This window comes from Mobula birostris, chromosome 3 (assembly GCF_030028105.1).
Source record: "Mobula birostris isolate sMobBir1 chromosome 3, sMobBir1.hap1, whole genome shotgun sequence".
Taxonomy (NCBI): Eukaryota; Metazoa; Chordata; class Chondrichthyes; order Myliobatiformes; family Myliobatidae; genus Mobula; species Mobula birostris.
The window spans coordinates 117774838-117790371 of record NC_092372.1 but is presented as its reverse complement, the minus strand read 5'-3'; the positions used below and the strand labels follow the sequence as shown (position 1 = coordinate 117790371).

Sequence of the window (15534 nt, the reverse complement as noted above, 5' to 3'; positions counted from 1 at the left end):
TCCAGCAGGTTTTTCAATAGACACCACCTCCAGCTCGCCTTGGGGAAACACACCCTTAGATACATAGTGCTCTACGATAGCTCTGTGTATCTCCTCTCTCCTCATTGTCGACTTCCCCTTAGCAAGATTCAACCATTTGGCCACAGCTACCAATTCCGATTTCCTGGCATCCTCTAATGCCTCCAAGGTCGGCGCCTTTATAAATTCCTCAGCCTCCATTTCTGCTGTTTGTCTTTTCTTTCTTTCGGGAATTTTAACCCAATCAATTTACTCCGTCCCAAATTTAGCGTTCAAAATCGCGGACGAGAACCCCACTTATGTTACGTACCCCGTAACTGGGTTGCCAAACCAGCAGAAATGGATCACTCAGTTGGAGTCTGGATTACTAGAACTAAGAAAGTTTTATTAAAGAAACAAGCAACACAGTAATCGAAAGGATAATAAATGCAACAGTTCAGCAATGATAACCACACATGTGCACAGAATTAAGATAACAGCATCAATCAAGCTCTATCGTTGTCTAGGGGTAAATGACCAATTTCAAAGTGACACAAAAGTCCAGTTCGATTTAATAGTTCAGTTCGCAGTAATCGCTGCCATGGCGATGGACAACGTGGGGGGGAGAGAGAGAGAGAGCGAGAACAACTGATCATTCAGAAACGGCTTCCATTCACAGACCGGCGATATGGCTCACAAGCAACTTTCGGGCGGGTCCTTTGTGATGTCACCTGAGGTCACTGACTGTGACCCCTCCTCCAGATGCGGTCGATCCTCTGCAGTAAACCCGGCACCCAAGCGAGGGTGGACACACACCGGGTTCCCACTGATCGTACCTTTCCACCCTGTGCATTTAAGGTCCGGTACTTCCCACCGACTCATGAGAGGCACACCGCTTCCAGGGTCTCGTTACCTCGGGTGTCGTGTGTCCTGCCTTAGCGAACCTGTCCCTTTTTATCCCCTTGCTGGGGCATCGCCTGTCCATCACTTCAAACAGTTCAGGGTTCAAAGGGTGGAGCCGCTCCAGACAGCTCTCTCTCCCGTCCCTTCATTACACATCTCCAAATGCTGCTCCATTGTCTTCCTTATCTCTCCTTCCCCTGAGGACAGGTGGCAGACCAACTGCTGATGCCACTGATGCTAACCCAGGCCAGCAAACATCTTAATTTTATGTGTATTCTCATCACAGGGGAAAGAAAGAATCGAATCTCAGAGATTTTCAGGGATAGATGGAGACACACAGGCAAAGAGAAAGGTGGAGAGACATTCAGTAATGAGGAGCAAAATGAAAGAGAGAGGCAGGCTGAACATTAGAACAAGATACACTCAGAGCTTAGAACTATGTTCTGATGGAAGGCAATCAAAATAGTAACTGTTTCTGCCTTCACCAATGCTGTTTGTATTGCTCTTACTGTTTTCATTTCCAGTTTCAGAATCCACAATACTTTCCTGTCATAAGAATATAAATATAGATTTTCATGTTATTAATTAATACAGTTCAGACACCATTGTGGGCTGAACTGCCTTAAAGTGGACACGTGCAGAACTCATGTCAATGACAAGGAAAGCAAGGATTACAGAGACCTGGGGACTGAAGGCATAGAATTGTGCAAGATCAAGCACATGTTAGTTACTCAAAAAGATAAGCACATTGAAGTTAGAATTAAATAACTGGAGATAAAATTAAACATAAAAACTGGTCATGGCAGAGGGAGAGTAGAGAAGGAACACGCATTGGAGACGGGGTAAGTTTGAGAACAGTAAGGCAATAATTTGCATTTATAAAACATACGAAATGTATCAAAACCACTTCACAAGAGCAAAACCAAATAAAAGATACCAACAAAAAGTAACATTTTAGTTCCAGTTACAGCAGTGGAATATGGTAGATCATAAACTGTTAGGGCATATGTCACAAATAACAAGATGACTGAGTATACTCACCTACATTTCCTCCACAGAACTACTGAAGCAGGTAAATGTCTAAGTAGGAACTGTAGCTAACTTCGCAGTGGATGGGTCTGAGATGCCGATCTAACATGTAACCAGTTAATGTCATGTAAGGCTAACTGTCCTAAAAATAATGTATGGAAATAGTAACCAAGTGGTTAATTGTGAGTGATGCTTTTACGTCTGTTATGAAGGTGGGGTGGGCAGGATTATCCACTAATGCACACATATGGTATATCTGGCTCAGAAACAACACAAATACCACGAGGAATGGGCAGGGTTGCAATGTACTTCAGAGTCGCATTAATGCCTGATTACTAGGGTAACTGGCACCGCCTGCCCTCGCTTCCAAGCAGTGACTGGCAGATTGGCCAGCATCCGACTGCCTGCTTGCCGTTCACCAACACCACCGCAGCACCACTCCCACTGCTACTGGGAGCTGTAATTTCCCGGCCGTTGGCCTGGTGAACCACACAGCTCCAGCTAGAAAGGGTAGTGATGTTTCTGGTTGAGTGAAGTGCCAGCTTTTACGTGGATCCGCTGCTCCATCTGGAACCCACGGTTTAGCGGTAGAAGTGAACCTGATTAACTTTGCCTGTATCACTGGCTAACAGCCCAAAAGATGTAAGTACAAGGTTTATTTTATATTCGATATTGATTTTTTCCCACTTCCTCCCAGGCCAGAGAGAGGGAATTCCCCGATGTTATTTAGCTGTGCCCTTTCTTGGATGATGTGTGATGTGAGACCATGCCCATTTGCAGAAGAGAACCATCACCAGTCATTTCCATCAATCACTGGTGCAGACAATGACATCATCAGCTCGAGTGATGGACCTGGTCATATGACCTTCCATAGATGATGAATGTCACGTGACCAGCTGGACTGCAGGAAGGCATTGCTTAGGCCCTGGAATTCTTACCTGCAACAACAATAAGTTTATACTTACTCTGATTCAATGTTAATGCCGGGGCATAAATGACAATCCCAGTGTATAGTACCTGCAAAAAGACATCTGGGTATCATTATTCGATTCTTTCTCCAATAATTATTTTATATTAAATCAGTAGTTTTATCCACTTCACTAAGTTTGTAAGTTCTCAACAGATTTTCAACTTGAAGATGGAAGATCTGAATTTAATGTGAGTTGCCTCTTTGGAAGGCAACCACTCTTCTTACCTCTTATTTTCTTGCCCAAGCGCCTGCTCCTTTTGAATGAGCATGATCTATTGAGTGTGAGATGCAGCATTGGTACACTGACTGGCATTCATTCCACCATCCTATCCAGAAGAAGAATAAATGCAGGGACTCCACAGTAAAGTCACGGGGATGACTTTGTTGCAGAGATGGACCTTGCAAAATCATCCCCACAAGCATCTGTGCACCAATGTCTATAATAGCTGATGCCACATAGGTTAAACAAGCAGCAGCCTGATACAGTTGTACCTCCAGTGGCAGGACCACAATGTTGGGAGGCATTAGCCCTGGGAGTTCGTAACATAGTTTCCAGATGCCTTCATGGTGTCAGATCAAATGAGGGCAAGGCAATTTCCTCTTAATTATCACCCACGATGCTCCCTCACTTCATGTGTTCATCACTTGGGTGAAGGATTGAAGGTACGCAGAGAGTGGTGAGTGCATGGAATGGGCTGCCGGTGACGGTGCTGGCACAGCTTTGTGAGCCGAAGGACCTGTATCGTGCTATAGGTTTTCTATGTTTCTATGTTTCTATGTATCAGGAACATGTGGTGTAGTTGACCTGGTAGACCTCAGTATCCATCACCTAGACCATTGACGTAGCAGCTTTGCTGTTGACTCTAGGAGGACATGAACTCCAAACCAGATCTCTGGCAGGTAGTGAGTAAACATACCTAACCTTGTCCAAGTATAACAAGGTAGCGTAGCAGTTAGTATAACACTATTATAGTACCAGTGACCCTGGTTCAATTCACACGGCTGTCTGTGTTCCCCCTGTGATCGTGTGTGTTTCCTCCGGGTGCTCGATTTCCCAAAGACATATGGGTTAGTAGGTTAATTGGTTACATGTATCTCTAAATAAACAAAATAATGTAAAATAACATACAAATCTATCTGTGGCCCATGCATATGACCATGATAACATTTCTAGAGTGACTATCCTACTGTCCTAGTGGAGACAAAATCTCATCTCCAATCTGAGGACACACTCCATCATGTTGTGTGGCACCACAATCATGCTCAATAGGATGGATTCAGAACAACCTGGCAGCTCACATCTGAACATCTCCAGCAGCAAAAATGTATTTCACTGTAACCTCATGGTCTGACATATTCTACCATTACTATCTCCCTTATTTCAGAGTGCTCAAGAGCATGATAGAATATTAGGCATACCTAAACCGAGGTGTCAGCCTAGCAGAGCTACAAATTAAGGTTACATGCATGCTAAGATACATAAACAGTATTGAGACCAAACAAGGCAAACTCAGTGCAACCTTACTGAGTCAGGGAGGATCATGGACAGCTAATGGACAGAAGGAGAAGGCTCCAAGGTACAACCAGATGGGACTTACCATGTGAGTGTTACCAAACATTCACAATCACGTTCTGTCAGAAGTGGTATATGCATAGCCACTCTTGGCTTCTTCCACCATCACAAAAGGCAGTCTTGAGCCCACTCAGTTCACTCTATGAGTTATCAGGAAATGGCTGAGGGCTCTAGATACAGTGAAGATTGAGATCAGACTAGTTTTAGTGGAAACCTGTGGTCCAAAACTAACCATGACTCTATCTAAGTAGTTCCAGAGTTCCAATACAGTTCTAACACTGACACTTTCCTGATGATATGGATTTTTATAAACTAACCAAAATAAACTTTATTCATAATAAAAACTATCAGAAGCATTAACCATGTAACACTTTCCATTCTCATATTCTCAGGCAATGCATTTAATGTTAAATTACATTTGTTTAAACTAATGTCACCTTTTCCACTCATGTTGCCCCTTGGGATGGTACTTTACTACAATAAATGATGGGCTTCCTTACCCAATCCAACCCTTGAAAAATTGCCCAGGTATATCCTGTTCACAAAAAACAGGGCAATCCAGTATGGCCAGTTACCTTCCAATAAGTTTATTTTCATGAGCCACTTTCATGGTGAGGGTGACAACTTGTAATGTCAAGATAGCACGTGACCTGGCATGGTACCAAGGTGTCCTGGAGAAACTAAAGTTAATGGGTATTGAGGGAAATAAACACTCAATGGTTGGAGTCATACCATGCACAAAGGAATATGGTTGTGGTTGTTGGAGGTCAAGTTATCCCAGCTCCAATGTATGTCTGGCTCAGGGCAGTATCCAAGGTTCAACGATTTTCTGCTACTTCGTCAATGATCTCCTTTCCATTCACAGTGTCAGAGAGGGGATTGTCACAGTGATTAGCTCTATTCACATCTCAGCAAATGAAGCAGCCTGTCCCTGTATTTAGGCAATGTTCAGGCATGGGCTGAGCAGTGGCAAGTTCTGCTGAAATAGCAAGTGGCAGATACGTCAGACAAGTGCCATTTCAACAAGAGGAAATCTACCTATCCCTCAGGTAGTGAGATCCTCACTATCAACTTCCTTACCAGAACCACAGCAGAAGCCTCCACAAACATGATGACCAGGAGCAGGTCAAAGGCTGGGTACCCTGTGATGAATGATTGATATCCTGACAGCCCGAGGCTTCTGAACCATGTACAAGACCCAGGAATATGACAGAATACTCCGTAGTTGCTATTTGATTGGCTCACCACCAACCAGCCTAAGTCTGTTTCCTTCACTAATGGTGGACAATGCCTGCAGTGTACCCCATCTACAAAATACACTCCAGTTCTCAGCATCTCCTACACCTGCTCCTTCCACCTCCAAAGGCAAGGATAGTTGGTGCTTCAGGACACTGCCGACAGGTTCTTCCAAACCATACACCAATCTGACTTGCAAATATATCCCAGGACCTTTTTCGCAGTTGGTTGAAACTTAGGTTGCTCCTCACTTCATTTCACTCGAATGTCTGCTGCAGTTCAAGAAGCCAGCTCACCACACCTTCTCAGCGGATTTAACACTGGTCTTACTAGCAGTGTCATGATCGCAAGAAAAATCAACAGCAGAAAAAGAAATCACGTGCCTTGCAAGTAAATGGGCAGGAGTGTAGTGGAAGCTCAGACATGGTACTCACTGTTAGAATGATGTAGAGAAAGGTCCCAATGTATCGGGCGGTTTTGTTGAATCTCATCCCTAAATACTGAAGATAAAAAAAAAACACATTTAGCGAGCTACATTTGATCGACACATGTGTATTACAGCAAGTGATTAACCTTGACTGTCACGCCAGCTACTTTGCCTGATTGACCCATTGTGTGAATGCAGTATTTACGTCATGCTAGCCATACTCAAGAGGATTGCAAACCAAGTGCTGGGACATGGGATCAGTAGTGATTGAACCTTGCTGACCGGCATATACACAATGGGGCAGAGGTCACACCCAGCAGGTCAAACAAGTAACAAGTACAGTGTAGGTAATTGCTTACCAGAATATAACATCCAATGGTGCCATGACCTTGGACAAACCATCTCTAAAACCTGCTGCAGACAGAACTCACGAGGTGAATGCATCTCCAGTTTGGGTCTCTTGATTTTAATTGCTTCACAATTCACAGCTCCTTCCACGTTCCCTATTTCTTTGTGGCTCTTTATCCTTCTGACTAAGATGTTGGCCACATTCTCATTATTGGTGTCAACTTTGGAATGACAAACCTTTTCTAAGGGGAGGTTTTTAAACCATGCTTATTTATTATCTGAAAGGATATGGTTACTGTTTTGATCTTTCTTAGCTGCCAGAGAAAATGGACCCTTTGGCCCATCTGGCCTACTGTACACTGACAGCCAAACGCCCATCTGCAATGATCCTACAATTTTTCTCCTCATATTCCCAGTAATTTTCTTCCCTCCCAATGATCCTACCACCTACCTAACGAATGCATCATTGGTATTTGAGAGGCACTGAAGCAGCGAGGGGAAACTCACACAGTTACTGAGAGAATGTGTCTGCTGCATACATACAGCACCCAAAGACAAGATGAAACCTATGTGTCTGGAGATGTGCAACACCCTTGGACAAGTGGTGAGTGAGCCAGGTTCTGCTGTAGCTGCTCCTGCAGTGCTACTGGACTGTTTCAGAATGTGAAATGGTGAGTCAAGAGTCACGCTACCAAATCAGCATGGTGCTTGACTCGGAGAGGTTGAAAGATGTTGATCAGGAGGGATCAGGATGTTCTTGTGCACAAGTCGCTTAAAGTTAGCAAGCACTAGGCAGGCAAATAGCATGTTGGCCTTCATGAGAAGGGGGTTTGAGTACCTGAGGCGAGGATGGGCCAGCACAGTAGTGCGGTAGTTAGCACGACATCTACTACCAGAGGGCATGCATTGGAGGTGAGAGGGGGGTAGGTTCAAAGGGGATGTGAGGGGTAAATTTTTTACTCAGAAACTGGTGGGATGCCTGGAATGTGCTGCCTGGTATGATGGTAGAGGCAAATTTATTAGAAGCTTTTAAGCGACAGTTAGCTCAGCACATTAATATGAGGACGATGGTGGGATATGAGCATTGTGTACATAGGAGAGATTAATTTTTTGGTTCTTTTTAAATTTACTTTTCAGCCGGCTTGGCACAACATTGTGGCCAAAGGGCCTGATCCTGTGCTGTATGTTCTATGTAATGGCTTACGGTACTAGTGACCTGGGTTCAATTGCCATTGCTGTCTGTGAGGAGTCTGTAGGCTCTCCCCATGACTTCATGGGTTTCCTCCAGGTGCTCCAGTTTCTTTCCACAGTCCACAGATGTACTGATGGGTAGGTTAAATTAGTCATTGTAAATTGTCCCATGATTAGACAAGGGTTAAATTGGGAGTTGCTGGGTGGTATGGCTCGAAGGGCAGGAGGGGCCTGTTCTACACTATATCTCAATAAAATAAAAATAAAATGCTGTTCTGTTATTACCTACAGCCCTTCGAAGACTTCATGCTGGATATTGTGTAAATCAAGAAAATTGTGAGCTTGTCAGATCTCCCTATCTAAAGTATGATGTTCAGTTATTTGGACCATTGGTTAATCAGGGCAGCCAATTATTTGGGACAACTCTTAAAGAACAAAAACTAATCGACAAACCAGCTGGAATTCCCTTCATTTATCTGAGATGCTATGCTGCTTAATCGGAGCAGGACACTGCTGCCAAACAGTTTCTAACTTGCATCATTGGTGTGTAGTTGGATGGTCTTTAGACGCTACACCATGCTTTAAGAGAAGAGTTTTAAAATAGGATCAGTTACATGCGTTTGTGTTCAAAAAAGTGATTTTTCTCACCGATAGCTGGTGGGAAATAAGCAGTAAGACAATTCAGAACTGTTACGCTCACTGTAGTTTCAAGCATTCAGGCTTGGAGATGCCAGAAATGGCCAGAAGTGAAAATGAAACAATTTTACGACTTCAACGAGTTTGGAAACACAAAGAGATTGAAGATACAGACAATCATCTTAGATGTTACAATGAAAATGGAAATTTTAAAGGTTGCAATTATAGAAAGCATTGTATGAAGCAGTCCATTACCTGCGCTAATCTTGTTCAATTACAGTCAAAAGAATGTGACACGGATAAATCCCTCTATCACTAAGTATTAGGAACTAATACACAGTTTTATACTGTTGTAGCAATATCGGTGGTGTTCCAATTTGTTAACAGAATCAACAAACTCATTCGTAAGGCCAGTGATGTTGTAGGGATGGAACTGGGCTCTCTGACGGTGGTGTCTGAAAAGAGGATGCTGTCCAAGTTGCATGCCATCTTGGTCAATGTCTCCCATCCACTACATAATGTACTGGGTGGGCACAGGATTACATTCAGCCAGAGACTCATTCCACCGAGATGCAACACAGAGCGTCATAGGAAGTCATTCCTGCCTGTGGCCATCAAACTTTACAACCCCTCCCTTGGAGGGTCAGACACCCTGAGCTGATAGGCTAGTCCTGGTCTTATTTCATAATTTACTGGCATAATTTACATATTACTATTTAACTATTTATGGTTCTAATACTATTTATTATTTATGGTGCAACTGTAACAAAAAACAATTTGCCCCAGGATCAATAAAGTATGAATATGACTATGACTAATATGTAATTTGTTTCTCAGTTTGTCTTTTTTATATCTTTTTTGCTATTTCCATGAAACTTTAGCTGATTGGGGCAGACACTTAATTGGGCCAAAATGTACTGGTCCTAATGTGCCCCAATTAACCAGAATCGACTGTACTTCCGGAGTACAAAGATCCACCAGATTGCTTCTTGGAATGGTTGCTCGAAGGGCAGATGAAAAAGAAATGGATACATATTCCTGAGTTTGGTGGAAAAAAGAGGCAGAGATGAATCTAACATGGAAACAGGTCTTTTGGTCCAAAGCCGAAAATCCCCTCTAAACCTCTCACCCTAGAAATCGTGGACGCATTGATAATCATTTTCCAATGTTCTATAGGTTCAGGATCAGTTCCTGTGGATTGGAGGGTAGCTAATGTTCTCCAACTTTTTAAGAAAGGAAGGAGAGAGAAAACAGGGAATTACAGACCAGTTAGCCTGACATCAGTGGTGGGGAAGATGCTTGAGTCAATTATAAAAGATGAAATAGCGGCACATTTGGATAGCAGTAACAGGATCGGTCTGAGTCAGCATGGATTTACGAAGGGGAAATCATGTTTCACTAATCTTCAGGAATTTTTTGAGGATGTAACTATGAAAATGGACAAGGGAGAGCCAGTGGATATAGTGTACCTGGAATTTCAGAAAGCCTTTGGTAAGGTCCCACATAGGAGATTAGTGGGCAAAATTTGAGCACATGGTATTGGGGGTAGGGTACTGACATGGACAGAAAGGAAACAAGAGTAGGGATTAACGGGTCCCTGTCAGAATAGCAGGCAGTGACTAGTGAGGTACCGCAAGGCTCGGTGCTGGGACCACAGCTATTTACAATATACATTAATGATTTAGATGAAGGGATTGAAAGTAACATTAGCAAATTTGCAGATGATGCAAAGCTGGGTGGCAGTGTGAAATGTGAGGAGGATGTTATGAGAATGCAGGGTGACTTGGACAGGTTGGGTGAGTGGGCAGATGCATGGCAGATGCAGTTTTATGTGGATAAATGTGAGGTTATCCACTTTGGTGGCAAGAACAGGAAGGCAGATTACTATCTGAATGGTGTCAAGTTAGGAAAAGGGGAAGTACAATGAGATCTAGGTGTCCTTGTTCATCAGTCACAGAAAGTAAGCATGCAGGTACAGCAGGCAGTGAAGAAAGCTAATGGCATGTTGGCCTTCATAACAAGGGGAGTTGAGTATAGGAGCAAAGACATCCTTCTGTATTTGTACAGGGCCCTGGTGAGACCACACCTGGAGAGCTGTGTGCAGTTTTGGTCTCCAAATTTGAGGAAGGACATTCTTGCTATTGAGGGAGTGCAGCGTAGGTTCACGAGTTATTGAGGACAGCTAGAGGAAATTTCTTCAACCAAAAAACAATATATTTTGGAAATTCTCTGGGAAAGTTGATGGTTATTTGCTGTGTCTCTCAAATGTAGGGGCAAAGGAAATTTTGGATATAAAGAGAAATAATGCATTAGCACTGGGTGCAGGAAAGTGACTGTCAACTTAGTAAATTCCATACCACATACAAGCGGCTGAAAAGCCAGAACCTGTTTCTTTCTCTTTTGTTAGGCAGAACCTCCTGGTAATGGTGGAAATTCTGGAGTGCACGGATAACTGGGTGATCATAAACATTTGCCCAGTGTAGGAGAGTCCAGAACTAAAGCTCATAGGGTTAAGGTGAGAAAGGAAAGATTTAAAAGGGACCCGAGGAGCAACTTGTTCATACAATGGCAAAATTGTTAGGAACAACCTGCCAGACGAAGTGGTTGAGGCAGATACATTCATATCATTTAAGCAGCACTGGGGTAGGTACGGGAAAAGCAGCTGGGTAGGTGCATGGAAACAGAATTTGGGTAGATACATAGGAACAGCACTTGGAGAGATACATGGAAACAGCACTTGGGCAGATACAAGGAAACAGCGCAAAGAGTAGGGGTCCCAGAACAGATCTCTGAGACACCACTGGTCACCAGCCTCCATGCAGAATATGACCTGTCTACAACCACTCTTTGCCTTCTGTGGGAAAGCCAGTTCCGGATCCACAAAGCAATGTCCCCTTGGATCCATTGCCTCCTTACTTTCTCAATAAGCCTTGCAGGGGTACCTTATCAAATGCCTTGCTGAAATCCATATACACTACATCTACTGCTCCACCTTCATCAATGTGTTCAGTCACATCCACAAAAAATTCAATCAGACTCGTAAGGCACGACCTGCCTTTCACAAAGACATGCTGACTATTCCTAATCATATTATGCCTCTCCAAATGTTCATAAATCCTGCCTCTCAGGATCTTCTCCATCAGCTTACCAACCACTGAAGTAAGACTCACTGGTCTATAATTTCCTGGGCTATCTCTACTCCCTTTCTTGAATAAGGGAACAACATCCGCAACCCTGCAATCCTCTGGAACCTCTCCCATCCTCATTGATGATGCAAAGATCATTGCCAGAGGCTCAGTAATCTCCTCCCTCACCTCTCACAGTAGCTTGGGGTACATCCCATCCAGTCCTGGTGACTTATTCAACTTGATACTTTCCAAAAGCTCCAACACATCCTGTTCCTTGATATCTACTTGCTCGAGCTTTTCAGTCCACTGCAAGTCATCCCTACAATTGCCAAGATCCTTTTCCGTAGTGAATACTGAAGCAAAGTATTCACTAAGTACCTCTGCTACCTCCTCTGGTTCCATACACACTTTTCCACTGTCACTTTTGATTGGTCCTATTCTCTCATGTCTTATCCTCTTGCTCTTTACATACTTGTAGAATGCCTTGGGGTTTTCCTTAATCCTGTCTGCCAAGGCCTTTTCATGGCCCCTTCTGGCCCTCCTAATTTCATTCTTAAACTCCTTCCTGCTAGACTTATAATCTTCTAGATCTCTATCATTGCCCAGGTTTTTGAACCTTTCGTAAGCTCTTCTTTTCTTCTTGACTAGATTTATAACAGTCTTTGTACACCACGGTTCCAGTACCCTACCGTCCTTCCCCTGTCTCATTGGAACCTACCTACGGAGAACCCCACGCACACATCCCCTGAATATTTGCCACGTTCCTTCCGTACGTTTCCCTGAGAACATCTGTTTCCAATTTATGCTTCCAAGTTCCTGCCTGATAGCCTCATACTTCCCCTGAAACGTTTCTCTAACTTGCCTGTTCCTATCCCTCTCCAATGCTATGGTAAAGGAAATAGAATTGTGATCACTTTCTCCAAAATGCTCTCCCACTGAGAGACCTGACACCTGACCAGGTTCATTTCCCAAAACCAGGTCAAGTACAGCCTCTCTTCATATTGTATCAAGAAACCTTCCTGAACACACCTAACAAACTCTACCCTACCTAAACCCCTCACTCTAGGGAGTTGCCAATAATATTCCGGAAATTAAAATCTCCCACTACAACAAGCCTGTTATTATTACTCCTTTCCGGAATCTGTCTCCCTATCTGCTCCTCAATGACCCTATTACTATTGGGTGGTCTATAAAAACACTCAGTAGAGTAGATACATGGAAACAGCACTTGGTTAGATACATGGAAACAGCACTTGGGTAGATAATGGAAACAGCACTTGTGCAGGTAATGGAAACAGCACTTGGGTAGATAATGGAAACAGCACTTGGGTAGATAATGGAAACAGCACTTGGGTAGATAATGGAAACAGCACTTGGGTAGATAATGGAAACAGCACTTGGATAGATAATGCAAACAGCACTTGGATAGATAATGGAAACAGCAATTGGGTAGATAATGGAAACAGCACTTGTGCAGATAGTGGAAACAGCACTTGCATTGGTATATGGAGAGAGAAAGCTTCGGGGGTTATGGTTCAAGTGTAGGAAATTGGGGGCACAAGAGATTTTGCGGAGGCTGGAAATCTTGAGGAACAGACGCAAACATGTTGGAGGAACTCAGTTGGTCAGATAGTATCTGAGGTGGTAAATAAACAGTCAACATTTCAGTCTGAGTCACTTCATCAGGATTAGGACGGAAGGGACAAAAGCTGAATCAGAAACCAGAAGCAGGAAATTGGAGCTTGCTATGGGCACCATTGTCTCGTTGGTCCGAGGAGCCTGTATCTGTGCTGTATTGAACTATGACTGTTTGTTATGATTCACATACAGATGTGTTCCTATCATAAACATGCTGAAAGTACACTGAAAAATATTTTAATCTGGAGTATATTTCACTGGTCATAATTTTTGGATGAAATTGTACCCATTGGGAGAGTGAACTAGACAGTTTGCTGCTCTGTTTATGTTAGCAATCTGATCTCAGATGAACACCAAATTACTTCACTATTGTGCAATGCCCTCTCTTCTATGAATAATGTATAGTCTAGGTTGCAGACAATGAGTATTGTTAAACTGTAGAACTGAGAGTACATTCTGTTACTTGGCTACAGTTTACGTCCAGAGGCAGACTGCTGGCTTCAGGAGATCTGGCTGCAGCTTCAAATCTCTGAGCAGGCTGTCTAGCCAGTACACGGCGTGTGCTGAAAGTACAGGGGCTATCTCCTCCAGCACTCATCTGCTGAGATATTTCTTCAATGAGGGATGCAGTGGGGGCCCCATGGGCAGTGCTCTGTAGTTGAGGTGCAGGCATGGTAATGAGCAGCCATGCAGGCTGGGTGAAGAACCTCCTGATTGAAAGACTTGCCTTGTGCAAAGAATCTACTCTAGAGTAATATTCTGCTCTTCAAACTGTTGACAAGCCCTTCACTGGGGATGGTGCCATTGTACCACTGGCCTTCAAAGTTCAAAGAGAAATTTATATCAAAGTACATACATGTCACCTCGTACAACCCTGAGATTCTTTTTCTGTGAGCAAGCTTAGCAAATCTATAGAACAGTAAGTGTAACCAGGATCAATGAACAAGAAACTGTGCAAATGCAGATATAGATAAATAGCAAAAAATAATGAGCATGAAATAACAAGTAAAGAGGTATTAAAGTGAGACCATCGGATGTGAAAACACAAGAAGTAGAATATCCTCTTTTGTTCAAGAGGTTAAGGGGTAGTAACTGTTCTTGAACCTTGTGGTGTGAATCCTGAGGCACCTGTACTTTCTACCTGATGGCAGCTGCCAGAAAAGAGCATGGTCTGGGTTGTGAGGATCATTGATGGTGCTCTTGTGCCTGATCTACTGCCTCTATGGTAGACATAGTCATGTTGGCTTTCAGCTTCCTCACCACAGGATCTTTCCATAATCCAGTGGGAAATCTCTACTCTGTATTTGTCTCTTGATTTGTTGCTCACCCCAACATCAAAGAAGCGGGCCTGACACTACATTCCTAGAGGGGTGAGTTCATTGACTTTACCCTCTGTTTACATCTCAGGCACTCGGCTGGCTGTCTCTGGTGGGAGAGTCTGAGGATGGGGGGGGAGGGGTATCCTTTGAGAACAGAGATGAGGAGGAAGGTCTTTATGCAGAGTGTGGTAAATTCGTGAAATTTGTTGCCACAGGCAGCTGTGGAGACCAAGTCACTGGTTATATTTAAGGCAGAGGTTGATAGATTCTTGATTGGTCAGAGCATGAAGGGATACGGGGAGAAGGCAGAAGATTTGGGCTGAGTGGAGACGTGGATCAGCCATGATGAAACGGCAGAGCAAACTTGATGGGCCAGATGGCTTAATTCTGCTCCTATATCTTATGTTTTATCCCACATGTGCAGGCAACCCATTCATCCTGTTTACACTTACTGTTCTATAGGTTTGCCAAGTACGGCCACAGAAAAAGAATCTCGGGGTTGTGTGTGGTGATATGGTCTGCACGTGTCCATGAGCTCTTGTTAGTAACCAGTGCCCGGTCAGCAGCCTGAATGGTTTCCATTCTTTCAATCTTAAGAAAATGGCTATCAAGTACCAGAAGAACTCCTGATGGTTAACGTGAAGTGTGACACCTGCCTCCTGAGTAGGTTCTCACGATCGGACATATCCAGTGATATCCAAAGATGGGGAACTCAGCAGTGTGGAGGGAAATGGACAGACTACATTTTGGGTGGAAGACCTTCATCTAGACTATAAGATAGAGAGGAGATAGCGGATATAGAGGGAGAGGGCTGAGGGAAGAGCTGACAAATGATGAGGCGAATATAGGTGAGATGGGATGACTGGCAGATGCAGTCAAATGGGTGAGGGAAAGGGTGGAAGGAGGTGGAGAAGGTGAAGAAAGAATGATGAAGCATGAAACCAGAAAGGGAAGGGATGATGGGCTGAAGCTGAGATTCTGGTGCTTCAAGTGATGTTTCTACTTATGGACCTTGTGACCAGCAGAGGAATATGTACACAATGTGTCTCAATGATCCTGACAGAGAGACTTCTTTTTTCCATTTGGAGCAGTGCAGACCAATTGTTCACACTACCCTAGGCCACTGATAGTCAGCTGAA

At 43.6% G+C, this 15534-nt stretch overlaps 1 protein-coding gene across 1 annotated transcript in view; it reads right to left on the bottom strand.

Annotated features, from left to right (window-relative positions):
* The window catches only part of slc5a8l (solute carrier family 5 member 8, like), a 73545-nt gene that overhangs the window by 47737 nt on the left and 10274 nt on the right, over window positions 1-15534 (bottom strand). Inside the window, exons 2-3 of the mRNA XM_072251943.1 lie at window positions 6143-6208; window positions 2895-2946 (exon numbers count right to left, since the gene is read on the bottom strand). Of these exons, the coding sequence (XP_072108044.1) occupies window positions 2895-2946; window positions 6143-6208 (118 nt within the window). The remainder of the gene's footprint in view (window positions 1-2894; window positions 2947-6142; window positions 6209-15534) is intronic.